A 27,231-nucleotide genomic window follows, 5' to 3' on the forward strand; every position below is an offset into this window, starting at 1 on the left:
AACCACAGGGTACATATGTGGGAATAACTTTCCAGTATGCTTTCTTGTTCCACCATGTGGTCTCAGGGGTTAAAACTGATGGCAAAAGCTTTAACTCACTCATCTTACTGGTCCTAGACTATTTTAAAGTGCTGTCTAAAGTAAAGGAAATATTTTGTTTTTGAAACAAGCCCAACTTCCTTGTTTGTACCTATCTTCAGTTTGTTTCTGAGTTTCAACATGCAGGATTATCTTCATAATTTCAGTTTCTTTCTCATTTGGAGAAACTTCCTGTAACAGAGTCTTCTGAATTTACAAGCCACTTCAAAAGCAATGTTTCCTTACCACTTCTTCAATAGCATTTAAGTTAAAAAAAAAAAAAAGAAAGAAAGAAAGAAAGAAAAGAGTAAGGAGGGGCAGCTCACCGCCGCGACCCCTTTCCCACCTGAAAGCAGGCTGGGCGCTGCTGCACTTACCACTTTCTCCTTGGATCTCAGGACTCCCAGCTTCCCAAAGCGCACGTGAAAAGGTGAGCACTGATAGGTGCCATCCTGCTGTCGCACCACAACAACATCGATGCACCCCGACAGCGTGGCTTGGTTGATGCCCTTGTAGAGTTCCTTCACAGTGACAAGCACCTGCCCCGCCAGCTGGCCCACATAATTCATGGTTTGAGACTGTAAGAAAGTAAAGATGATGTCAGCACTGAATTTGACAACTAATAACAATGAACAAAAAAAAGTTTTAATTAAACACACACTTGTTTGCTATTCAGGGCCCTGCTGCTGTGGTCAGGCCTCACAAAGACAGACGTCTGACTGGGAGGCTGCGTCTAGGTGGGGCCTGTTCCATTTCCTTTTACACTCCCAGGGTGGGGCCCACCTGCTCATCTCCTTCCACCAACAGCTCAGGACCTGAAGAGAAGCAACTGAAGAGCAGTCACAGCTGCACTCCTGCCACGCACGGCGTTGGACCCTGCTGCATCCACTATAACCACAGCAGCCAAGCAGAAAAGGCCCAGGGGGATTAATCCTCCACCAGAAACTAGACACTCATCGTCTCAAGGGAAACAAAGGATGCGATTGATAGTTGAGATGTTACAGTCCAGATACATGCTGCATCAAACTACAGTGAGCTGCCCTAGGACTAACACATGCTAACACTATTTTCCAGGGAAATCCCTTCAGTACCTCAGCACAACCCAATGGGGCATACGCCTGTGTTCCACAATATTCAGAGCACAAAAAGGGCTTTTAATTTGTTTCTCACTACTCAAATCATGATCACTAGAGCTCTGCAGTTTGAAGGAGGAGAGGTGCACCTAAACCTGGCTTTATCTCCCACCCCCATTCTTCCACGGGAAAACCCAATCCATACAGAACAAACCCCTTAATTCTTAGGCTCAGATCTCATTCCAGTGCTTGAGCAAACCATCACTCAGGGGACACTTTAATGTTAATGCCAAAGCCAAATCCACGGAAAGCCCTTCCCCTTGAAGTAGGATCAGAGAAACCCTCCAGTTCAAGGCTAATCCAGAAGTCAATTTTTATTGGACTCCAGGAGTGACAAGTCCCAGCTACTGACCATGCGCACAGTGGTCTCTTTAGACCAGCTCTGGAGTTGCCCTAAGCTCAAAGTTCCATCTCTGCAAAGTTCTAGAGACATCCTGTGTTGTCAGGTAAGTCCTAGGGGGAACAGGGACAAAGCACAGATGCACTAAGAAAATGAAGGGGACCTGCCAGTTTCTGTCTGACACAACTCAGCCTACTCTCCAGAGCCGGGCAGTGCTTGGGCAGCACAGAGTCCACTCAGAAGTCTACATAGAGATGACTATACCACAGTCTAGCTGCTTGGCAGCCTGAGACATATAATCCCGATTGTTTCCTTTGGGTATTTATATGACCAAGGCTTCAAATTGCGCACACCAAAGAGCTGGCTTTGAGCAACACACACCAGGAGCTAAACTTATTACAATCTCCAAAGGTGGAGTCATTTATGTTATAATCATGAAACAATTACAGACTGGTAGCTTTGGTTTTAGGATGATTGAATTGGCTTTGATAGCAAGGCCAGGTTATGCATACATCAAATATACAATTTTTAATTTTTACTTTATTGAGACAGAGTCTCATTGTGTAGTCCTGGCTGGCCCGAAACTAGAGAGAGAGATTAGGTAGCTTTTGAGCTCACAGAGATCTGCCTTCCCCTGCCTCCTGAATGCTGGGATTAAAGGCTATGCCACCACGCCTGGCCAATCTCTCTCCAGGGTCTCATTTTGTAGCCCAAGTTGGCCTAGAACTCAAGGCCAAATAAAATCCTATTTTAGCCTCTCAAATGCTGGGCTTACAGGTGTGTGCTGCTGTATCTGACAGTAATTACTTCTTGAACAAAGAAAGAAAAAAAATCAAACGAACTACCAATACATAAGCTAGACCAATCACCAAGCTAAAACACGCACTGTGTGTGGCAGAAACATCGCTCCATCAAAATTCTCCCGGATCATCTCGTTGTATCTCTTTCTTCTTCATCTTTTTGTTTATTTTGTTTGAGATGGTTTCACTATGTAGCCCTGTGTGTCTGGAATTCACTCTGAGGACCCTACTGGTCTTGACTCAGAGATCCACTCGCCTCTGCCTCTTGATTTCCACCAGGCCTGACTGATAATACTTTTAAAAATTAGCCTTTCTAGATCAGAAGTTCAAGGACAGCCTGAACTAGCTCCAAAACACCAAATAAACAAATGAATTAGCAAACTGTCTTTCTACTGTGAGACCAGAGTAGGTTGCAGAGTTCTGAGAAAGAACACAGCTACATCCAAAGCCTCTACTGAGTGTCCTCCACTTGGGATGCACCAGCAAACATCACAACCAGTGTCGTCTTCTCCCCAGTTCCTAGCAACCATTAATATGCTTTCTATTTCTGAAATGTCTGTCATTTTAGGAAGGAAGTCATATAAATAGCATCAAAAACTATGTAGTCTTTTAGGACTGCCTTCTTTCCCTCATATTTTTTGAAGACTTATCCATATGGCTATATCAATAACTCATTCAATTTTCTGGCTACATAGCATTTCATGGCATAGACTTATCATCAAAACACAACACAACACAACAAAACAAAACCCCTTTACTTGTTGAAGGACAGGTAACTGTGCTTCTGGCTATTACAAAGAAGACACAGTTCTAAGTATCTGCGCACAGGTCTGTGTGAATGTGTGTTTTCATATTCTAGGGCAAATGCCTAGGACAACTGAGTGCAGCCCAAGTGCAGGCTTTGCTGTTCTGGATCTGTCTGACTACTACTTTCCAGGATTACACTACCATTCACATTCCCACCAGCAATGGGAGGTGGGAGGTGAAATTATCTGGCATCCTCACGATATGTGGCATTACTGCTTATTCTAGCTTTAACAATATATTATGATTTGCATTTCTTTAATAGCTAATGATGCTAAACATTCTTTTTATGTACTGCTCTGCCACGTGAGTGTCTGTCTACAGTTTGAAAGAGTCCTTGTCTCACTTAGAGGGAAATGAAATGCAGATCATTGTTCCCACTTCTGTGGGCAAAGATTATCTCTAAGCAGAACCGATGTGCAGTTCATTTGGAGGAGTTCATCCTATCACCTCTTTCCCAGGAAGTGTTTCTCTGCTGCCTAGAACACTCTGAGTTGCCCTGTTCTGTAAATCACACATGTTCAGGACCTGCTCTTTTGCCTGTTGCAACATATTAGCTAGGTGGCACACAGAGTCAGTATTACATGACTGATCGAGAATGGCAATGCTAAAATGTTACAATTTGTAAAACAAACAAAACAAAAAACTGTAACAGTATAGACCTTAAAAAAGAAACTGAAAACAGCAAATTTTAAACATCAGCCATAAACAACCATGTTCTAAATGTAACAAGCTTACATCAACTAGAGCATACAATCCATAATTAACTGTAGCAACATCTATTCAGGACGATTTTAATTACTGTGGTTAAGAGCTGTGCTGTTATACATAAAATAACAATTGTACAAAAGTTAGTTGCTAAATGTAGAAAAATACAGGCTGTCAAGAAACTCTCTCTTGGTCGACATGAAGCCATTGGGTTTATATTTTGTAGGCTGAGAAAACAAAAATATACGGAGGCCAGGGCCTTAACATGTACTACACCCCAGAAATGGCCAGGAGCAACCTGTCAACTACACAATATATCTAATAACAGAACTTTCAGAGAGCTCTCTACACCCCAACATAGACTATTTTGAGACAGGATTTCACTGTATGGTCTGGACTGTCCTGGAACTATGTAGACTAGGTTAGCCTCAAATTCACAGACCTGCCTCTGCTTTCAGAGTGCTAGGATCAGAGGTGTGCACCACCATGCCTGAAAATCAATTTTAAAAGATAAGGAAGCTCAAACGTCAGAGACATATGTGATGTTATAGGGTGGATACTTACGTGTGTCTCCTTCCCACCCCTACTCCATGTACTGAGGCCCTCACCTCTCAAGTGAAGGGACTTGGAGATGGGCCTTTGGAAGGTAACCAGGGTTAGGTGATCAGAAGTGTCTTGCCCCCACCTGTGTCCTTATATACACAGAAAGACAGAGACAAGAGTCAGCATTCTCTTTTACCCTGCCATGTGAGGATATAACAAGATATTGGCAAGTCTATAAAAATGTGCCCCCCCCCCCAATCCAACACATACAATGAACCTTTCAGCAACTCAGCCTTGGACTTAAAGCCACACCAGATTTGTAATAAATGTCTATTGTGTAATCCACATTAGTTTAGGTCAGATGCTATCCATGACATTCTGTTCTAACTATCCTAAGTGTCTTCTTAAACAGCATATGCTGCAATCACTTCAGCTCTGAAATAGATAGTATCAGCTACAGAGACCACTTTCTCAAACAGCTCTACCTCCTTACGATACACAAGAAGTCACACTAAACACTGCCACCCTCCAATGACACAACTGCACCTCAGGGATTTTTCTGAGCAGTCACAACTACATCTCACTTAGCATTCTGGGCTGTGCACCCCTATTCTTTAAAGAATGACTCGGTCTGCTCTCACTTCTACGACACTCTAGATACAATGGTTCAGTAACAACCCGAATCATAGATTAGTAGGACTGCCCAAGAGGACAAAGATCAAACACACCTCATTCAGTCTTTAAAAATAGGACATGGGTTTGCAAGGGCAGCATCATTCGTATTTTGTGAGCGAGACAGAGACAAGTTTGCGCCCTACTACTGTTCACTAAAACCGGTTCCACCTCAACTCAGGGTCCAAATCCGTATTCCTAAGGGCTGAGTTAACCTTGTAAGGTAAAAAGGGCCAGTCGAAGAAAACCCTGGCCCCAAGACCAGAGCCAAAGAAACACACCTTGCCCCTAACCAATTCACTAATTGAAAACCAATCTCAGAGCACAAAAATCAACCGATTCCTGGGCATGAAATCCAACCAATCTCTGAGCTTGTCTCAAGCTCAGAAATTGAAATTCTACTAATCCCCACCTGAAAATCTCCACCATAGAAAGTTTCACCCCTAAGAAAGCCTAGATAAGCCCTGTACCCGTTCAGTTTGGTGTTGCCTTTTTCTGCTCTGGCAGGGCAGCCAGTCTCCTGGAGCAGAGCAGAGCGGTGGGTGACACTTCCCTACAGCAGAGCAGTGCAGAACTGTGAGGACCTCACGGGGGAAGCCTCCCCTGCTGGGGCGGAGTTGTTACCTGTGCATTAGGGAAACTGTCGCCCACACCAACAGTGCTCTGTTAGGATACTGTTCCCTTCAGAGCTGTAACACATTAAATCCTGGCAGCTTTTCTCCAACCCAGGATAACACAAAGGTGAGAATAATGAGCAGTGGCAAGGGTGCCCAGAGCGTCATCTGCTGCAAGTTCTTCTCTGGCCCTTCCAGGACTGGCAGGGAATCAAACCCCAGGGACTTGCCCACGTCTTGTAGGGACCTGACTTGAGTTTCATAAAATGTTTAGAGTATAAGCAGCTGGTATGGCAAGGATGGCAAAGGAGGAACGAGGCGACAAACTGAACAGAAAGGAGCGAGTGCAGGCTGAGTCAACAGCAAGCAGCACCACAGATAGCAGAGAGCTTGACAGAGCATCAGGCTTCCTAAGAGAAGCTGCCTCCAAATAAGGGCCTCACTTTGCACTGCCATTTAGTCCCCACAATAAATGCTAGTTTATTTCTTCAATTTTCATTTTTTTATAAAACAAGAAAAAGGAATAGCACAAGGATGATCCAAGTCTAGTTTACCACCACCCCACCCTACCACAAGGAGTACCACAGAACAGATATCCATGAAGATCATTTAATATGAAAGCAATACTGCACAAGAAATACAGGTTGCACACGTAAAATCTGCTGCTCTCAAACCCTCAAGCACTCCCAGGCCCTCTTCTTCTGCCTGCACAGCATAGTGTGGCTGAGTGGGGCTCTCTTGCTATAGGAAATATGTATTCCCTGTGCACAGCATCTAAGTTAAACCCAATGTCTTCCAGTAACTTCCTGAACACAACGTTCCCAAGACAAGCCGTCCTCTCACAATGGAAAAAGGAGGTCTAAAAGAAGCCTTACCAGGACAAGTCCTTCTACGTAAACCCTGCAGGTTTAACTTGGAAACTATTATGTACAGCAACTGTAATTCCTTTAAAAACACACAATGAGATTTATAGTTGTTAACTAAACACCTGCTCTACCAGCCTGTTCCTGGAAAAAGCTAAATTTTACTTTGTCAAAAACCTGAGCACCCCCTTCATGCCAAGTCCTTAAGATTCAAAGAGAACTCCTCCCCCCACAGAGCAGGCCTAGATCTACCAAGAAAACAGGACAGTGTCTCAGCTTACAAAACACCCTGTGATGTTGCTGTAGTGGTCTTGCTTTCCTTCTAACCGTCTGTATCAAACCATGTAAATGAACATTAGATGGTAAGGCTCTGTCTGCACTGAGTCACACTCCCCCATGAGCATTAGATGGTAAGGCCTGCACTGAGTCACACCCCCCCCCCCCCAGCATTAGATGGTAAGGCTCTGTCTGCACTAAGTCACATTCCCCCCCCCCCATGTGCATTAGATAATAAGGCTCTGTCTATTCAGAGTCACACTCCCCCCCCCCCCCATGAACATTAGATGGTAAGGCTCTATCTATACAGAGTCACACTCCCCCCTTCACTGACTTTTTTTTTTGTTGTTGTTGTTGTTTGAGACAGGGTTTCTCTGTGTAACAGTCCTAGCTGTCCTGGAACTTGCTCTTGTAGAGCAGGCTGGCCTTGAACTCCCAGAGATACCTGCCTCTGTCTCCTGAGTGCTGGGATTAAAGGCATGCACTTATTTTTAAGAAGACTAGAAAAGAGAAAAAAATATCTACTTGGCAGAGTGAAAAAATATTTCAGGATGAAAAAAGAAAAACCCAAGAAATAAACCCAAACTTGTTGTAGGTGTGGAAATAAATCTAAGGGGCTAAATGGGATGGGAAATTGGGAGGGGGGGTTGGCAGGTAGAGACAATAGCATGTGACAAAGAAATAGAGTTTGAAAGGCAAAAGTGAGGTGGCACATGACCTCAGATCCAGGACAATTTAATCCCAAGGGTACTGGGTGTGATCTGGGTGATGACAGCAGATCATGTTAGAGGATGAATCGGAAGAGAGAAGCCACTGCAACGTAAAAACAGGAGATGAGATCCAGGCATGGTGACATGCTGACACACACCTATAATCTCAGAACTCTGGAGGTAGGAGTGAGAAGATCAAGAGTTCTACGTTATTCTTGGGAGGCCAGCATGGGCTACATGCTTTAAAACAACAACAAAGCAAAACAAAACAAACAAACTACCAAACAAACAAACAAAAAAGTCTAGAAGCTGGAAGAGCTCTAATGCTCAAAGACTGGATATATCCACAGGGACTAGAACCTATGAGAGCTGATGCTGGCTCCTTTGGACTGTGACCCATCTAGACGGAGGCAGGAAACATCTAGCACATAGCTGGGATGCAGCAAGCATCAGTGAGTGCCCCAATCTGATTAGATGGGCACAAAAGGGGCAGATGTGGCGGGGACTTCCCGTTAAGGTTTAAAGAATTACTATACACGATCAAAATTCTTACCATTTATACTATTAATTTAAAGAATTACTATACACGATCAAAATTCTTACCATTCCAGCCGTTTTCTAAAATAGAACTCCCCTTCAATTACAAAAGCACTTAATGACTAATTATGAAGGTAAGCCAGGTTAGGGAGTCAGCCCCATGTGAATGCCAAGAGTCTCTGTTAATCTTTGCTACTTCTGCAATTAGCCTGTCATAAAACGGACGAACAACATGTAGAGCCCTAGGCACTGTTCTGTGCCTTTCTCACAGGGGAGCTTTAGAATCCTTGAGCTGTGTCTGGGTCTCCAAGCACACCTCCTGGGAGAACAGGCTTTAGCCAGTTAGAGGTGTGCTTGGAGGATCCGTGCAGCTTCTCACTTCTCTTTTCCTCTAACTGAAGGAAAGCAGCAAGGACTATGCTCTAGGTCTGTGTTTCTCAGAGTGGTTCTCAGGCATCTGAAAGAGCGTCAGACCCACCACATAAGACCTACTATAAAGAGCTGCAGTGGGGTCTTAAGGGTCTGTTATGGTTCTGACCAACACCTAGGCTCAGAAACTCCCTGCAGGCTCTAGTCTTGTAACCTTCCCCTCTTAATCTTGATTATACTTATAGAAAAACCAAGTTCTGAGGCTGTAGATCTCGTTCTCTAAGGCATACTCTATACTCCAATGTCTGACTGAAATCTCAATGGGGTTGACCTGACCATTTTATGGCAAATGAAACTTAATTTGCATTTTAAAAAGTGTATGTGTGTATATTTATATGAGTGCAGGTGTGCACATATGCTGAGGACAACCTTGGGTGTATCCCTTGCCTTCTACCTAATTTGAGACAATTTCCCTCATTCACTGCTGCTTATGCAGGCTGGCTGGTCCATGAGCTTCTGAAAATTCTTCTGTCTCTACTTCTCACCTCGTTATAGGAGTGCTGGGATTAAAAATTGTGTGCTAATGTGTCTTGATTTTACAAAGGCTGAGTAGGGTCCAAACTCAGGCCCTCATTTTGCAAGGCAAGCATTTTACCCATTGAGCCACCTCACCATGGAAGAAAGACAGTTTAAAAGCACATGTGATGCAATAGCTGAATCAAAGTAAAAACAGGGCTGGTCCCTATATTACAGTGATTTCATCATTCACAAAAAACTCGAGACGGTACTGTAGAACAGTCTTTTTGTACACTGTCAGTATTTGTTGCTCTCATTGGTTTAATAAAGGGTTAACTGGACAATAGTTAGGCATGTAGGCCAGCCAGGACTTGTAGGCAAAAAGAAAGCACGGGGAAGAAAGGCAGAGCCCTCAGCCAGATGCAGAGGAAGGTAAGATGAATAATGCCGTGCTGAAAAAACGCACCTCCACGTGGTACAGTGTACGTAAGAAATATGAGTAAATTTAAGTTGTGAGAAAGAACTAGTCAGTAACAAGCCTAAGCTACTGGCCAAGCATTTATAACAAATTCTAAGTCTCCGTGTGGTTATTTGGGAAGCTGCTAGTCCTGACGAAAAATTCTGCCTTCAGGATGGCTCAGAGGTCATAGAGCATATACTGCTCTTCCAGAGCACCTGGGTTCAATTCCCAACATCCATATGATGGCTGACAACTAGCAGTAACTTCCGTTACAGAGGATGTGATGCCTTCCTTCTGGACTCTTTGGGCACCGGGGATGTACAAACTTACATATAGGCAAAACACTTACAGACATAAAAATATTTTTAAAAAAACAAACAAGAAATATTCTCAAACACAGGGATGAAGTTCCTCTGCAACTGAGCCTGCAGAAGCACTGCTATCAGTTGACTGGTGGGGGTGGGGAGATGTGCCTAATTCGGTTAAATACATTCTTAAATGTATGCAGAGTCACAACAAGCAGACACTGAGTCACCTGAGTTGGGATATGTCTAGAAATGAGATTGCATGTAGCCACTTTTTGCCCTCTCAGCGTCTCTCCTAAATTTAAATTTCTGTTTGCCTGGACTGCTTGGAGTCCGTTTCTAAAGTCTACCAAAAGATATGCACATGCCCACACTGTTATAGCTGAGGTTTCAAAAGCCCAGGCCTCTGTTATATTCCCTTCAAAAACCAACTGGTAAAACTAGCATGCAAACAGCTCAAGTGCAACTAGCAGAGGTGCTGCCTACTTAAAAAAGTTAGTCGTGTTGGAAATTGAAGCCAGGTCCTTCATATGCTAGTCAAGCAATCTACCACTGAGCTAGCTACCAGTCTATTTGTGTTTCTTCTTTTAATGGTAAGACAGAGAGCCTTAAGCAAGGTGACAAACTACGACTCCATCAAAGCGTATTTTCTCATGCTCTGTTTGGAAAGGCAGGGTTTACACTGACTAGGTTTATGGTGTAAGTTAATTTGGGATTCTTCTGCTGCAGCCTTGAGTGATGAGATTACAGTGTGCAACATAACACTCACTACAATCTATTTCCTTAAGGGAGTAGAAAACATTACTACTGAGGTCTATCTTTTACACTGGCCACTTCACTATCTATACAATAGATTAGCTAGGTTCAGCTGAGTAAGAGTGGTGGTTTGAGTAAGAATGGCCCCCACAGGGCTCATAAATTCAAATGCTTGGTCACTATGGAGTGGGACTACTTGAAGGATAAGAGGTATGGCCTTGCTGGAGCAAGTGTAACCTTGTTGGAAGAAGTGTGTCACTGGGGGTGGGCCTTTAGGTTTCAAAAGCCCAAGCTTGGCCCAGTGTTCCTCTCTTCCTGCTGCCTGAGGATCTGGATGTAGAGCTCTCGGCTACTTCTCCAGCACCATGTCTGTGCATGCCACCATGCTCCCTGCCATGATGATAATGGACTAAACCCCTGAAAATGTAAGCCGCCCCCAATTATATGCTTTCTCTTGTAAGAGTTGCCTGGTCATGGTGTCTCGTTACAGCAATAGAACAATAAGACAGTAAGGCTCACAAAGAGGAAAAAAATACTTTGCCACTATAGCAATGCACATTCTTTCCCCAGTAGTGGCCCTACGGCTTGCTTCAGCTTCTCAGCAGGTAAAGAACGAACCACAAAAGATCACTGATTTCACCTTCAAAAACCCTCAACTTTTATCTCTTCACCTTGTCACTTGTCCAATAATTTTCAGGTCAATTTTTCAAAATCCAATACCAGTTTTCCTCTCCATCTGCTATTTTATAAAAAGAGCAAATCCTTGTTTCAGACCTCCTGAATAAGGAAGAAATGGGATCAAGTAGGAAAGTATATTCACAACAGACTGTGTATCTTAAGAACACAGTAGACCAGGCACTGGGGCAAATACCTATCATCTACCTAGCACTTGGGAGCTGGAGGCAGATGGATCAGGAGTTTGAAATCAGAGTCGATAGTGAGTTCTAGGCTAGCATGGGCTACATGAGACCCTGTCTCAAAAATAACAAAAGATGGGGGTAGAGAAAGGCTCCGTGGCTAAGGAATTTTCTGCCTTTCTGACGGACATGAGTTCAGCTGCCAGAACCCTATCAGGTGCCTCACAACTGCCTCTAACGCCAGCTCTAGGGATCCAACACCCTTTTCTGGTCTGTAAGCACGGTACACAAAATATACAGATAAAAATAATAAAAAATTAAAGTCAAAGACCAAAAGAGCAAAGAGAGAAAGAAGGGGAGTGGGGAGTAAAGGAGCATGGTGGACAAGATCGTGAACCTGGTACTGCTGAGGGTGCATGGGTCATGGAGGCATTTGCTCCCTTTTCTCCCCATCCCCGTTTGATGCTAGTGTAGCGCCATATAATTAAATTATGTCCCTACCTATGTTTTCACTCCATTTTTCTCATTTCCACCTGCAGAACAATGTCTTATAATTTAGCTCAAATCTCTCAACTTAAATACTCCTGGTCTTCACGTCCACTGTAACAGGTTACCAATGCTGTTACAGAGAACATCTAACTTGGCTAATAATAAGGAGAAATGTAAGAAATAAAATTACATACCAGGCGGCAGTGGCGCACGTCTTTAATCCCAGCACTCAGGAGGTAGAGGCAGGTGGATCTCTGTGAGTTTGAGGCCAGCCTGGTCTACAGAGCGAGTTCCAGGAATGGCTCCATAGCTACTTGGAAATGCTGTCTTGAAAAACAAAACAAAACAGAAGTAAAATTACTAGGATATGTAATGGATTTTAAGATTTTGAAAGCTATTATTATCAAATTTTTATTAAATCAGCCAATGGAATGATTATCTGCATAAGAAGATTTTTAGCTAAATGTTTATATTGAATCTGTTTTGAAACATAATTTTAAGATTTTAAACATCTGTACTTGGGGCTATTCAAAATAAACTTTACATATAATAAAATTCATTCTTTCGTAATATTTGTTTATATGTGTATAAGTGTCTGTATGGAGGTGTGCAGAGGCCAGAAGACTGTCAGGTGTTACGTGGGTGTTGGGATACTGTGTATTTTAAGTAAGCACTTACATAATCTTAGTAATCAATATATAAACAATCAGACTGCTGTCTCCTCTAAGTCCCCTATGCCCCTCTGTGATAAGCCCTCCCATCCTACTTCCCAGCATGTTTTCTGCCCTCAGTCTTGTCTTTTCCTGACAAATACACAAATAGAATCATGGAATATGTAGTGATTTCTTGTATTTAGCACAATGCACCTAAGATTGTTTTTAACTGTGTTATATGCATTAGTAGTTTACTGTTGTGGGTTTATTTTATTATTTTTTTCAGAGACAGAATCTCACTTTGTAGTCTTGGCTGCCCTCAAACTTACTGTGTAGAAGTGGCTAGCCTAGAACTCACAGAAGAGCTCCGTCTGCCTCTGCCTCTGCCTCTGGAGTGCGGATTAAAGGCGTGCTCAGTTAGCTGTCTGCTCCTATTACATGCTGTTCTGTGGTTGCCCTGGGTGTCCCTAGTTCTTGACAATTACAAGGTAAAGCCAACACAAATATTTGTGTAAAGAATTTTATTTGGTTAAACACTTAGGAGTGGGACTGCACTGCTAAGAAGTAGGTATGAAAACTTTTTGTAGCAACTGTTTAGATTTATTTAAGGTGGTCTGTTGCAATTTATAGTAAAATAGTCCCACGCTAGCCCAGAATGGAGTATAATAAAGGTTTATTTATTTAGGGGCAGACTCACATAAAAAGCAGTGATCAGCAGTCCCCTGTGTGAGCGGGGAACTGGAGAGTCCAGGAGCCAAGGGGTCCGCGCACGCTTTTCATCTGCAGCATTTATAGTTCATGAGACCACGCCCAAAGCAGAACAGTATCTTAAAATCTCAGGGGAGTTTCTTGTTAAAAGAAATCTCTTCTCAAATTATTTTCAAAATGAGTTTACTTGTTTAACTGTACTTCATGTTCCTATGTGAGATGTGCACCTAATGGTCAAAGTGCAAATTCTTCATTTACTCACAAGTCAAACATACTTCATGTACATCCATGACAAATCACATGACCCAAAGAGTATTTTACTCTCACCATCAGACAAGGTGTAAGTCATGGACTGTATTAGGTATGAAAACCAGGGCCCACAGAGGATAGGCAGCTACAGAGAAACAGGTCCAGTCGAGTGTCCTGACATGCCACTCACTATCTTTTTTCCCTTTATTTAAGAACTTACTGAGATGTGTGTAGGAAGAAATTTCAAAAGGCTTTAGAAGGCTATGAAGATTCTCCACATGGTAGTATATATTAAAGACATGCCTCTTATTACCAGTAGGCTTAGATATAATGTTATGATCAGAAATAACATTTATTTGTATGTGTGTGCTTTGTTTTTCAACACAGGCTTTCTGTATGTGTATGTAGCCCTGGCTGTACTGAAACCCACTCTGTAGACCACGTTGGCCTCAAACTCAGAGATCCACCTGCCTCTGCCTCCCATGTGCTGGGATTGAAGGTGTGTGCCACCACTGCCAGACAGAAATATATATTTCAAGGGACAAGTTCTCAACTTTCTTCCCCGGCACCCTATCTTAAAACCTTCTACTACAATATGATAATTGTACAACTAACCTATTTTTGTAGTGATCATTGATAACCATAAGATCTCCAAGATAAACACAGAAGTCCAATCCTTGGCTTTCACATAAAGTCACCCAATTTTAGTAAGCTATTTCTACACCCATATTCTCTACCTCAGGGATAACAACCAAATATGCTGGTAGTATAATTTACAATTTCTTTTGAAACATCCTTCTCTACTGGAAATTCTATTTATGCACTGACCTCTAAGTCAAGAATCAATATGATTCTTTTATAGTCAAAATACAGTCTCAGCCTAGGTACAGACTAACATTCATGTAGGTTGTAGGCCCAGAAAATGATACATTCAATCTCATTTATCTTCCTGTCTTCCATTTTCTCACCCTCTCTCATCCCCTTGAAGAGAGCCTTAGTTAAATACTACAGCTAAGTGAAGCTGACGCTGAAAAACTGTACAACTGTGTGAATTCTGTGGGTTGATAGCCCTTCCCCAGAATCTGATGGTAGCCTGAAAAGGCTCAGATAGCAACGAGCTACATGAATTGCCAATAGGGTTTAAAGGGTACATAACACTTCCACTAACAAGGCAGCTAGAACACTTGCAGGCCCAAAGTTCAGTGACATTCTCGAGAGCTCGCGGCTAAGGATTGTATTATCAATAAGTCTGACAGAACGGTGTCTGCTTTAGAAAGAAAACGACACTTAAAACTAAAACACATCTGGTTTTGGTGAAATTCTGAGTTTGTTATTTGTTTGGGCAACCTGGTTGTATTTTAAAAACAAGTTTAAAGGGAAGCAGAACACCTGAACATTCTCTGACTACTGTCCCCAAGCCACACTTTTACATAAAAGGAAAACAACTGTTTTATAGTGCAGGGCTCTGCAGATACTACCATCAAATAATCAAGAGATAACTCACTAAAAAGATGAATCACTTCTGTGGTATTTCTGTCAAAAACATATGCCCCAATCTAATTGTGTCACGACACCAGACCAACAGCATGTCTGCTCAGCACTCACTGAACAGGAATCTATGGAAACTGGGGAGCAGCATGTCTGCTCAGCACTCACTGAACAGGAATCTACGGAAACTGGGGAGAGTAGGAAGGCTGGGAGAGACTGAGGGCATGTGGCAACCAGACAGGGGGTTCTGAAACAGAAAATGTACTTTTTTGTGCTAAAAACAAAACAAAAACTAGTTCTTAGACCCCCTACTGTTTCTGTTTGATAAACCCATTTATGCACTACACAAAGGAAAGTGCAGCAGAACTCAGCAGGGATCCCACACCCTGGGTTCAGGCTCTGGCGCACATCAGAAATGCTTGAGGAGGCCCTAGGGCCAGAATACAGTACTTGTGCATTCTTCATGTGACTCGAAAATGTCACAGTATTTCAAGTTGAGGATCAGAGGCAAGTTATAGTTCCCAAAGTTGAAGGAGACACTTCCTGCTTCACTGTCCTTGAAAGAGATGCTTTTCTTCCCGTATAATTTCAGTCTGCAGTGGCTATGGGCTGTGTTTTGTTAGCATGTGAGAGTATAAATGGCTGATGGCTTCTTCAATCCCATTCTCTTGTGCCCTTGGACCCAGAAGGAGATCTGCCTATTTTCAGTCCCCTCAGCCTTCAGGTCAATCTCTGCAGGTGATAACAGTTCTGAGGTTATACAACTCTCTCTTCAGGGGTAATTTTAGGTGATTTTTCTTTATCTCTTTTTTGTTTGTTTTTCATTTTGAGACAGTTTCACCAGGTATCCCAGGTTGGCCTCAAACTCACCATCTTCTGCTTCTGCATTTCAAGCCATACTTGATACCAGATTCCTAGTTAAGCTCCCTCCGGATGGAAAGTTGCTAATGCTAAGATGGTCCACCAAAGGCAACAAGGAACAAGACTTCATTGGAGCTAAGATGTTACTCTTAAAAAAAAAAATAACATCAGCAGGACTACTTTACCATTTTTTGGAAGAAAAAATAACAAGCCAGGATGCCTTATATAAGAAATTTAGATAATTCCTCTGAAGTACAAAATTGGATTCAAGGACGAGGGAAAGAAATGTTCGAGAATATGACATGAAACAATGGAAAATAACAAAAACTGCCCTGTTTTCAATTAGGTAAAGAGCAATATCACACACAGAAACTCTATGTAAGCCTATAGTTTCCTTTCCCAGAACTTTGTAGATTTTGTAACGTAGTAGAATTACGCTAGAATACATAAACAGTGAAAAATAAATGCTTTCCCAAAAGGGTAATATTTTAACTTTGGACCCTTCAGAGAGTTGTGTCCAATTCTTTCAAGACCAAGCTAGCAGCCTGAGGTTTTGTCACAACACACTTTAGGCAAGTATTCTAGAATACTCTCTCAGGTGCAACGACCTCTGCTGGGCTAGCAAATACCCAGAACTAGTTCTAAAACATAAGGGGTTAAGGTGGAGAAACCTCAGCTTATCAAAGTACTGGCTGGCGGGAGAGAGCGCAAAGACCACACTTATAAAATGTAACTCCAAACCCACTTCCTCAATAAGTCTGGTAGCCAGGAAGGGGGGCTTCTTGTCTTCTTATCCATCTGTCCGTACGCCTGGTTCAACACTTAGAGCTCTGGTTAGTTTAAAAGCCAGGATTCTTTACTGCACACACCCAGGTTCATTCGAAAGTCAAACGCCTAGATAATCATTATAGCTTACCAAGCAGATACCAAATCTAGTATGCCAGCTACTGGCCATTAAGAAAATTCTCTTAGGGTGGGGTGGTGACTCAGGGAACATCAATGGCAAAGGGGACTGTTAAGAAAACGAAGCCTAAGCAAACACCTTTGATTTCCCTTTGAAACATACAAGCAGCATGACGTCTAAGAACTTGTACAGCAATACAGTCAGATCTGTGTGCTGGTTAAGTGATTTTTAGAAATACTTCACAGAGAATTAAGTCTGGTCACATTCTTTCCTCTGATGTTTAAGACTAATGTGCACAAATTGATATGTATGTATCCTGTATATTACAACAGAGAGTTCAAAATAAAATTGCCCCCCACAGTAGCATCTGACTTGTATTCATATTCAAATAATGCTGTTACAAGCAAGTGAAACATCTGCATATGGACACCAGTGATCTCAGATCCAGAAGCAAGTATCACATAGACTATGGTAAAACCCCTAAGGGGACACAAACATTCTTATAGACTTTTAACACTAAAATCAACTAGGTTAACAGATTTCAGAAGTAATCTTGTTTTTGTTGACTTCATGCTACATATGCTTTTTTTAAAAAAGAAATCAAGGTAATTTAAATTAAAGGAGAAGGCACAAGGCAACACCAATACCTTCATTTGGAGCTTCCGAGTACCTGATCTAAAATTAGCTAGCCCCGGCCTCACTTGAAAATAAGGATTTAAGCCGGGCTTTATGGCACAAATGCGTTATTCCAGCACTCAGAAGAGCTAGAGCAGGAAGATGGTAAGTTCCAGGACAATATATGCATAGTCAGCCTGCCTGCGCTATATATGAGGATCCAGGTGCAAAACAAAAACAATTAAATAAACTAAAAATAAGCATTTAATGCATTGCTTTCTAAGGCTCCATGGGCAGAGTTAAATGATAATAGCTTCATATCGCCTAACTTTATTTCCTTAAAGCAGACTCTTTTAGAACTCAACTTTACAAGCTGTGTTCGAGTTTGTACCTTGTAGCAAGAGAAAATTAGATTAAAAACATTCAAACTTAACTCCCCCTTCAGCATTTTTTGTTTGTTTATAGTCACAAGAGGGAAAGCCTACAGTCACTCTTTTGTATCACATACCCAAACAAAAGCCAGTTTCAAATAGTAGCTTAGCCTACAGGAGATTTGACCAGGACAATAAAAAAACCATAAAACTGAAGTGACTTCTAGTCCCTCAACTACTACCCTAAGGTGCAAGAACAGAGCTCAATACACATCTTTGAAATCTAGCTGTAAGCGAGTTCTCAGTTTAAAGCAACCACATTCTTTAGGCAGGAAGTTACTAAATACCAAGAAACAGAATAAATGGCTTAAAGACAAGAGGGAGAGCGGGTGGCCAAGCACTCAGCTACAGAACCCTTTACAGACACAACATCACCACCACAGCACATCTTCCAGACAAGGAGCAGCCGCCACTTTCACTTAGTGGGTGCTGTCCTCCTCTGGACGACCCAGATTCAGCTTCAAGCAAGGCAATGGAGGCATGGGTGAATGGAACTCACCAGAATGCCAGGAGGGGCCTTGTCACGATAAACACCTGCGGTTTTACTCAATGAGCTTTCCTGAGCCTTCTCGTCTTCACTGTTATCTTCTAAGTAAAACATCTTAAAACTGAAGAGGCTTATCAAGCATGGCCCTACAGAGGTGAAGGCACCAACAAACAGAAAGTTATTCTGTAGACCATCAAGAGCTAACTGTTGCAGACAGGGATGTAGTTAAAACTGAAAGCAAATAGGTCTTTTAAAAAAAAAAAAAGCAATGCACACACAACTTTACCAATGAGATTTGCTCAAAATGCCTCAGCCCCATCTCTCCAAAGAAGATAAGCAGGGGCATGGGCAGGCTGTGCCATGTGTTTACACTGATAGGTACCAAGTCCTGCCCAATCGCAAGACAGTCAACTACAGCTTCCGTCACACAGAACAGGGATTGAGTTAATGATTCCTTAAGCCAATCACATCTTCATCTGTAGAAAAACAGCTACCCAGGGAAGAAAGCACTCGTGCAATCACGTAAGGAAATGATGCACATGTGCTCGGATGGCATCACTGTGTCTCCCGCTCAGCCAGACTTCTACAGTCCAGCCACTAAGTAGTTTTACTCCACTGTACTGGCATGACCCAGTCTTTCTCACAAATCTGGAAAATGCCCTGGCTCGGCACTCTATAAATAACAAAACTAGACTTCAAGAGTATGACAAAGCAATATTTAAAGTCTAGTATTCCCTGGCCAGCTGTCAGGATGTCACTACAAAGTAACCTCATTCAAACTTTTCTAAAGCCCTAAAACATGTAACATACATAGACAGACATATAAAATATACTTGATTTTTAAGTTCAAACATTTTATTAAAGCTGTTTTCTAAGACTCTGGAGTTTATTATAAATAGTCTCCTGCCACATAAGCCTACTAAGTTTGCAAGCAGGTGAGTACTAAGTGCTATAATAAACTAGAAGTGAAGGTAGCCACTAGATTTGAAAGATTTGGTATTTTAAAAAGGTGGTGAAAAATTGTGATGCGCGTGTGTTGAAACGGCAGTCTATATTCTGCACTGAGTATTTTTATTGATTCTGTGGATTTTTCTACATCATGTATGTTTAAGGGCTCTACATCAGGTGCACATGCTTAGATGTGCACAAATGCAACAGACTAAGTAAGGTATCCTGTTGTATTACTCTGCTCTTCCTTCTTTCTTTGAGGCAGGGTCTCTCGCTGAACTTAGAGTTAGTCTGACACTAAGCTCCAGTGATCCTCCTGCTTCAGTCCCTGCAGTGCTAGTACTACAGACACTGTACATACAGCTTTTGAGTGAGTGTGCTGGGACCCAAACTCAGGTCCTTGTGTTTGCGCAGCAGGCTCCCTCTTACACAAAGAGCCATCTCTCCAGACCTTCTACTCCTTTGTATAATGGGACTCACAGAAAACTTAAAATTACATATATAGCTCACATTCAATTTCTGTTGTATGCCCCTGGTTTTAGGGCTGTAAGACAGTTATGAGAGGGAGGAAATACAAGCAAAACATTTTACCTAATAAAGAACTGAACATGATAGGATTTCTAGGAATCCTATGCAAGTATTTAACTAATCAACTAGCAGATACACATACATTTAATGAGCTTCACATTATTAAACCTTTCCTTTTACCTTAAAACTTCAACTAAAACAAAAATTTTGACCAAGAAAGGGATGGAAATGCTAACTACAGCGATACTCCATCAGGATCCATACCATGAAGCTATACTAAATAAAAGGTGAAGAGAGGGAGGCGGCTCAGTGGGTAAAGGCACTCACTCACCAAGCCTGACAACTTGAGTTCCATCCCTAGAACTCACACGGTCAAAGTTAAAAATAACTTCCGTCAACCGTCCTCTGACCTTCACGTATGTACCGTGCTACTCTGTCCACAAAAGAAAACGTGAAAAATCAATCTCATCAACATGAGAAATAGGAAAGCCCATCTTATATTCAATTCATTCCCCAGCTGCTGTCAGGACAATACATCCGCATTCACCTGCCATTTAATTACACATCAGTACACAACTTCCTTCCTTCATAAGAAAAGTGACAAGAGTTTTGATGGCCGAACGTTATGGCATGTGGAAAATTCCAATCTCTTCCTCCATGACAGACAGCAGCTCCAGGCCCCTGGCATCAGATAGGAGAAATAAAACCTCACTCTGAGGTGAGGAAGAAATGAGAGGCCGGGAAGAAGAATGGGGCAAAACACAACAGGGGGATTAAGGAGAAATCACCTAAGGTGAGGAAAAGTCGGAGGCAGAGAAAATAGATATGGGTAAGAGAATATGTAGACAGAAAGCAGAAAAGCAGAAGGTGGCGTGAGATGGAAAAGAGGAAAACCATCTATTCTAAATACTAGGAAGCTAAGGCCCAGGAAGAGGTCAAGCATTAGCCAGACGTCACTCACTTAAGGTACAGGTACAGAACATGACTCCCTCAGTTTCCAGTTCTTTGTTTGGTTTTGTTTGCTTCGACTGCCAAGCTGAGAGCCAGAGAGGATGTGCTGGGGTGGAGGAGAGCGGCTGACCTGACACAGGGTAAAGCTCAACAGATGAAGGGCAGGGAGACTCCACAGGGCAATGGCCGTGGGTGTAGCAACTCTGACTGGGCAAGGTTCACCTCACAAGTCACAAGTGGGCTGGGTTTCCGGCCCACCTCAGTACTGTGTGTCACTGTTTTGATGACTAACTCACAGACTGTCCTCGCTGCAAAGGAACATGATGAGCTATGACACCACCAGGCACATACACCTACAGTCCCCCTGAGACTGACCTGGTGACATTTTCCATCAGTTTGGTAGGAGTGCTTACCTAACTCTTAGGAAATCCTGGGTTCAATCCCAAGCAAGCAGTCAGAGCAAGCAGTCAAATAAAGCAGGTGGGATGGTGCATGCCTGTTGTCTCAACACAGGTGAAGGGAAGGAGATCAGGAAGACTAGCGCCATCTTCAGGTACATAGGGAGTTAGTGAGGCCAGCCCGGGCCAAAGGAGGTTCCTCTCCCCCACTCCCCCATTTAAAACACAAACAGCTGAAACCTGAGAACTTTCCTTTTGCACAGCATTTTTACCAATTTTTACTTCCTGGGACGGTCTCCTTAGTTTGCCCAGGCCAGGCTCAAGCAATACTACCATCTCAGCCTCTTAAGTGCTGGGACTATAGGGAAATGCTACTATGTTAGCTCTTTAGTGATTTTCAAAACAAAAAAGTGGGGCGCAGGATGTGGTAGTGCATACCTGCAACCCCAGCACTCAAGGGGTTGACTCAGGAAGGAGGTGAATCTGAGCTACACAGCAAGTTCAACAATAGTCTGTGCTATAAAATGAGACTGTCTGGGTGGAAAGGGTAGGAGGAAGGGACAGGAAGAAAGCCTCTAAGACCCTTTTTTAAAGATTTATTGATTATGTATAGTGTTTTGCCTGTATGCCTGCCTTTAGGCCAGAAGAGGGCACCAGATCTCATTACAGATGGCCGCGAGACACCATATGCTGGGAATTGAACTCAGAACCTTTGGAAGAGCAGCCACTGAGCCATCTCTCCAGCACCTAAAACTTAGCTTTTCAAAGAAACAAAGTTTAAAACAATGTCCAGATTCCACAGGTGATAAATGATGCTAGGTAGCATATATACATTCTTTGTCGTCTTTTGCATTATTAACCCCAGAAGTACATGGGACAACTAGCTCTAGAAGGCTTCTTTCTTCTTCCTCTCCTTCCCCCTGCCCTCCACCTCTTTTTCTTTATTTTAAAGACAAGGTCTCACTATCTATAGTATTGGCTGTCCTGGGACCCACTACATAAACCAGAGATCCACCTGCCCAAGTGCTAAGATTAAAGGCAGTCACCACCATGACTGCTGTCGTGTGCTTAAGCAAGAATAAAGATTTATTTGAAACTTTAAATGATAAAATTTCAGGTAAGGAAATTGTATTAAGTTGATTCAACAGAAATTATTTCAGGCTACAAGCTAGTCTTCCTTTCAATTCAGAACAAAAATGACTGAACGCCCTCTAGTGTTCACACTGGAGAACAACAATCCTTTCCTTTCTTACTAACAAGGAACTAGAGAATATTGCATTTTTGATTAGTTAAAAAAAAAATCATCATGAGCCGGGCGATGGTGGCACATGCCTTTAATCCCAGCACTCGAGAGGCAGAGGCAGGCGGATCTCTGTGAGTTCGAGGCCAGCTTGGTCTACAAGAGCTAGTTCCAGGACAGGCTCCAAAGCTACAGAAAAACCCTGTCTTGAAAAACCAAAAATCATCATGAAAATATTTTTAAATGGAAATTACAAAGAGGACCATAAACTCAAGGCAAATGTGGTGATACATGCCCGAAAGTTCACAATGAAGCTGGAGGAAGTACTGCCTTGAATTTGAGGTTAGACTAAACTACACAGTGACATCATGTCTCAAAAAAAAAAAAAAGAGAAAAAGAAAAAAAGAAAAAGAAAAAAAAGAGAGAAAATTCCATAACCTTCACTTCAATAATTCTATGGCTTCAAGATCACTCATGACAAAGTGACTCTCATGAAAAAACAACCACAGTTCACCTGGAATAAGGATTTGCTTATTCTGAAGAGATTGTCGATACTAAAGCAGTTTCTTCATACAGCTATAATTAGTTACAACTCCCTATTTAAACTATTAAAACAACCTGAAGAGACTGATGGAGAAATTCCTCTAGCTACCACTCTCAGGGTCAGCGAACATCTGTCACCTGTAGCAGGTTATAGCTGTATGGTACTCAATTTCGGTGTTTCCTAATTCTCTCTCAATCTCTAAACTAAACAGAACAGCATCAACTGTGAATGTGTAATAAGAAAGAAGTGAACAGGCCCTTCCAAGAACACAAGCAGAAGCCAGAGGCCCCGGTCTTTATGTGGCTCTGCAGTCATCTCCTTAGTCCTAGTGTATTTGTTGTTTGAGTAAACTTTACATGAGAAGGTATTAGATACCTGCAGGATTATTAAAATGATTCCCAAAGATTAAACAACTTCTTTCAAGACTCATTTATATACAAAATGAACACATTCGGGGTTGAGGAAGTAGCTCAGTGGTAGGCACGATGAGGCCCTGGGTTTAACACCCAGTCTGGCAAAAACAAATTAAAGCACATTTTGCATTTTGCTTTGCTGTCTATTGGTTAATAAAAAAGTGATTGCTCAATATTTTTATCTACTATATTCAAGGGTTAATAGATTATTTCTTCTGTGGTGTGGAATACCCTTAGAAAATTACATGTCCATACCTCAATTTGAAAAGTTTGAAGCATGCATGCCCCTGAACTCTAATCCTTCTTGACCAATGGTCTTGGTCATGCTTTCTCCTGATATTTTTGAGGAGTGGCCTGGCTGCAGCATACAAGCATGTCTGTCCATTAAGAGAGGGAAGCTGGACAGTCCAATTAAGGATCAGAATTATGGTCTCTGGCCAATGCTACCATAAAATAAAGCCAGAAATAATGAAGAATGCCTCTGCCCAGGGGAAGCAAAGTGTGTGTGTGTGGGGGGGGTGTTGTAGGGTGTAGGAGGTGTGGATGTGTAGGGGGGTGTTGTAGGGTGTGGGAGGTGTGGATGTGTAGGGGGGTGTTGTAGGATGTGGGAATTGTGTGGGGAGTGTGGGAGTGCATGTCCGTGGAAATGTACGGTATATGTGGGGGGCATGAGGGTACGGGGGTGTGGGAGGAATGTATGGGTGTAGGGGATGGAGTGGGGTGTGTTTGTGGGCGGGTGTCCTTGGCTCTTTCCTAGACACACAGCTTATTAACTATATAAAACTTTATTTCAATGTCCTTTAGCTCTTTCATCTCAACTTAGTCTGCACACTGGTGCACAGGAATGACATGCTAAGTATTGCTGTCATCCCATTTCACAAACAAGAAGTTCTGCAGAAACAGGTGAGATGGCATATCCCTTGATCCACCATTCAAGAGACTGAAGCGTCTTGAGTTAGGCCAGCCTGGACCACACAGTGAGTCCTGGCTAAAGAAAAAAAGTATTGAGATACAGTCTCATTGTCAAATTTTAAAATATAATTTTTAAAGTGTGCTGGCCAAAGAAAACATTCCTGGACTCCCTTCTCTGATGGTTCTCCACAACACTGCCATCTCGAGAGTCTCTAGACTCCCTGAAAAGCTGGTAACTCATAATTTTGTTCCTATGACTTCTTTCACTATGTTCGAACAATTAAGTTTTTAAAATTTAAGAAATATTAATAGTATCAGGCACCCTCCTTTTTCCACAAATGGATTGCTGCTGTAGTATAGACTAAGAACTTAGAACCTGGAAATCCCATTAATAAACTTTCAGGTTTGTGGTTTCATGGGAAGGGGTATAGTAATTCTTTCAGATACAAAGTTCATTCGAACAGTAAACACAGAAGGAACACAAAAGATAAATTGTGAAGGGCACAAACAACTGATAAACTTAACTATGTACTGTCAGCGAGAAGGTACTGGTGCTAGCTACAGTGGTGAAGAAGACTGGGATGACATCAGACCACCTCCAGAGCCTGTGTGCAACCACACAGTTTACTCTTCCTTGTATTAGGAGGCTTTGAAAACCAACAGAGTCATGAGTGCTGCCAGGAAGTGCTGCCCTGTTAGGGCACTACAAGTAGTTATTGATCTGCTGTCTTAACGGGCCACGGGACCCGAGGAGCGTCTGCTTCTGTGGCCTGTCCTTTCCCATACTTTCTTTTCACACTTCCGAGACATCTGCTCTCTAACTGCATCTGCACGCCATTATCACTGCTTCCTACTTCATAGTCCTGCATGCAGTTTCATTTCTTGTTCAGAAAATAATTAGCAGAAAAGGTGGCAAAAAGATATTTACTTATACAATGTTTATATTTTTTCCTTTTTTTTGGTTTGCTGAGAAAGGGTTTCAAGTAACTTAAGCTGGCCTCAAATTTCTCCAGATCCTGCTGTCTCCGTCGTGTAACTGCTGGTACTACTGGTATGCACTACTATGTCCAGCACCTCTGAAAATGCCAATACCATGGTTAAGTTTGCTACCACGTAACCATATATAGTTTGAGTTTGCAGTACAGTCCAGGCTGACATGAAACTGCCAATTCTCCTGCCTTAAGGTGCCACTTAAGGTGCTGCTTGGTTTTAATATTCAACTGTATATACAAAAGATAATAATTATCCATATGAAGACAAATAAAATCCAGACGGCAGGAGTAACTGCATGCCTTACTGAAGGTGGAGTATTTAGTCAAGAAGCAAACAGCTCAACTAGCTTTGCAATTCTTAAAGGGGAAGAACAGGCAATGTCTGAAGTTTACCGCATCAATGTTAGCACACAGTCAGGATCCAGAAAGCAAAGACATCCACAAGGAGCCGCCTTAGAGAAGGAAGGATTGTACTGAAACAGAACAAGTGTTACTCTTCACTCTTTCTTCAAGACACAACGTGTTTTATTAACAGTCTCTAGAAATGGAATATACGATTTTTATAAAAATTACCAGTCGTTCCAACAATCCAAGTTTTTTTTGTCCAAAAAATTTAATAAAAAACTTAATGTGAGAGATTATGCATACAAGATAATTTAAATGTCTGTGGAAACTATATGGCAACCATATGCGTGCGTGCGTATGTATGTACGTATGTATGTATGTATCATCTAAAAAAACACAATCTGGTTGCATCAGTTTGAACTCAGTAATAGTAAACTCAGGAGTTAGCAATGATGCATCAGTGTTCCTGAAGGGAGGAAATCAATAACACACCTTTCCTTGGTCATCTACGAGTGAGCCCAGAGAACTCTCTACTTTGCTCTCCTGTGTCTTCTATCAGTGTGTCTGTCCTAACGAAGGGTTTTGCTCTGTATTTACTGAAAAGCACAGAAAGCATCACATGGGGGAAGAAATGAGGGCTACTTTACAGAATCTTTAACAGTTTTACAAGGGATCAAGTCACTGTTCCCTCCAGACCCAACTGACCCAGATAACAAAGGAACCAGTAATATCTGTATATTGCATACAACATTTACGGGCATTCATTTTATAAGATTACTTTCAACCATATCTGCTGGTTTCAGCAAATGATTATTATAACACACATGCATTTCTTCTGGGTCAGGGCACAGAATGATGAATGACTAAGATCACAGCTATGTGTTAGCTTAGATTGTAAAAGTTGCTTACACGGGAAACCTAAGGCAAGTAAGGTTGTTTTCATAAAGAAAGACTAAACAAACAAACAGGAGGTTTGCAGCCTTAAGTGACTACCAGATGTAGTCCTTACTCTGGCTGTGAGGACTTCAAAAGTCCCAGTCTCTTAGGATGCAAGAAACAGATTATCATTATGCATTGGCATGCCTACCTGTCTGACATCACTTTTTAAAATTATTTTTATTCTTTTATATTAGTATTTTGCTTACACGTATGTAAGTGTGTATAATGTGTGTGCTTAGTGCCCACAGAGGGCAGAAGAGGACATCAGTTCCCTGGACTTAATTATAGACAGCTGTGAGCTGTCATGTGGGTACTGGGAATTGAACTCAGGTCCACTAGAAGAGCAATACATGCTCTTAACCTTATCTCTTAACCATGCTCCAGCCCCTTGCCTGACATTATTTATCTAGTTAGTCCTTAGTACATATTCATCTCTGATCCCTAGAATCTGTGAAAAATAAATGTGCTCACTCAGAGGTTCAAAGACGTGTCACAGGAGCTGGAATGACAGCTCAGTGATTAATAGCACCGGCTGCTCTTCCAGAGGACCCAGGTTTGATTTCAAACACGCACAAGGCAGCTCACAATTGCCAGTAACTCCAATTCTGGGAGGATTTGATGCCCTCTTCTGGCCTCTCTTGCCAAAACATTTTTTACAATGACATGAATGAATATAAATAAAATACACAGATAAACTAGCTCTCTCTCATTAAAATTAAAGGCATATTTTATATCTAGAAGTATTATCATGAAAAAGAAAACTTAGGACGACATGAAAATGTTTAACAAATGATC

The 27,231-nt window shown here is 42.1% G+C and overlaps 1 protein-coding gene across 5 annotated transcripts in view; it reads right to left on the reverse strand.

The window, feature by feature from the left end:
* Lpin2 (lipin 2) overlaps nucleotides 1-27,231 on the reverse strand; it is a 71,690-nt gene that overhangs the window by 31,108 nt on the left and 13,351 nt on the right. For 2 of the 5 annotated variants that reach the window (XM_038315233.2, XM_038315232.2), the window contains exons 1-2: nucleotides 18,239-18,506; nucleotides 456-656 (exon numbers count right to left, since the gene is read on the reverse strand). In XM_038315233.2, coding sequence (XP_038171161.1) covers nucleotides 456-656; nucleotides 18,239-18,340 — 303 coding nt within the window. In that variant the 5' untranslated portion in view covers nucleotides 18,341-18,506. The other 3 variants (XM_038315236.2, XM_038315234.2, XM_038315237.2) reach the window with 3 other exon arrangements.

Source organism: Arvicola amphibius, chromosome 18 (assembly GCF_903992535.2).
Source record: "Arvicola amphibius chromosome 18, mArvAmp1.2, whole genome shotgun sequence".
In the NCBI taxonomy this organism is placed as follows: domain Eukaryota; kingdom Metazoa; phylum Chordata; class Mammalia; order Rodentia; family Cricetidae; genus Arvicola; species Arvicola amphibius.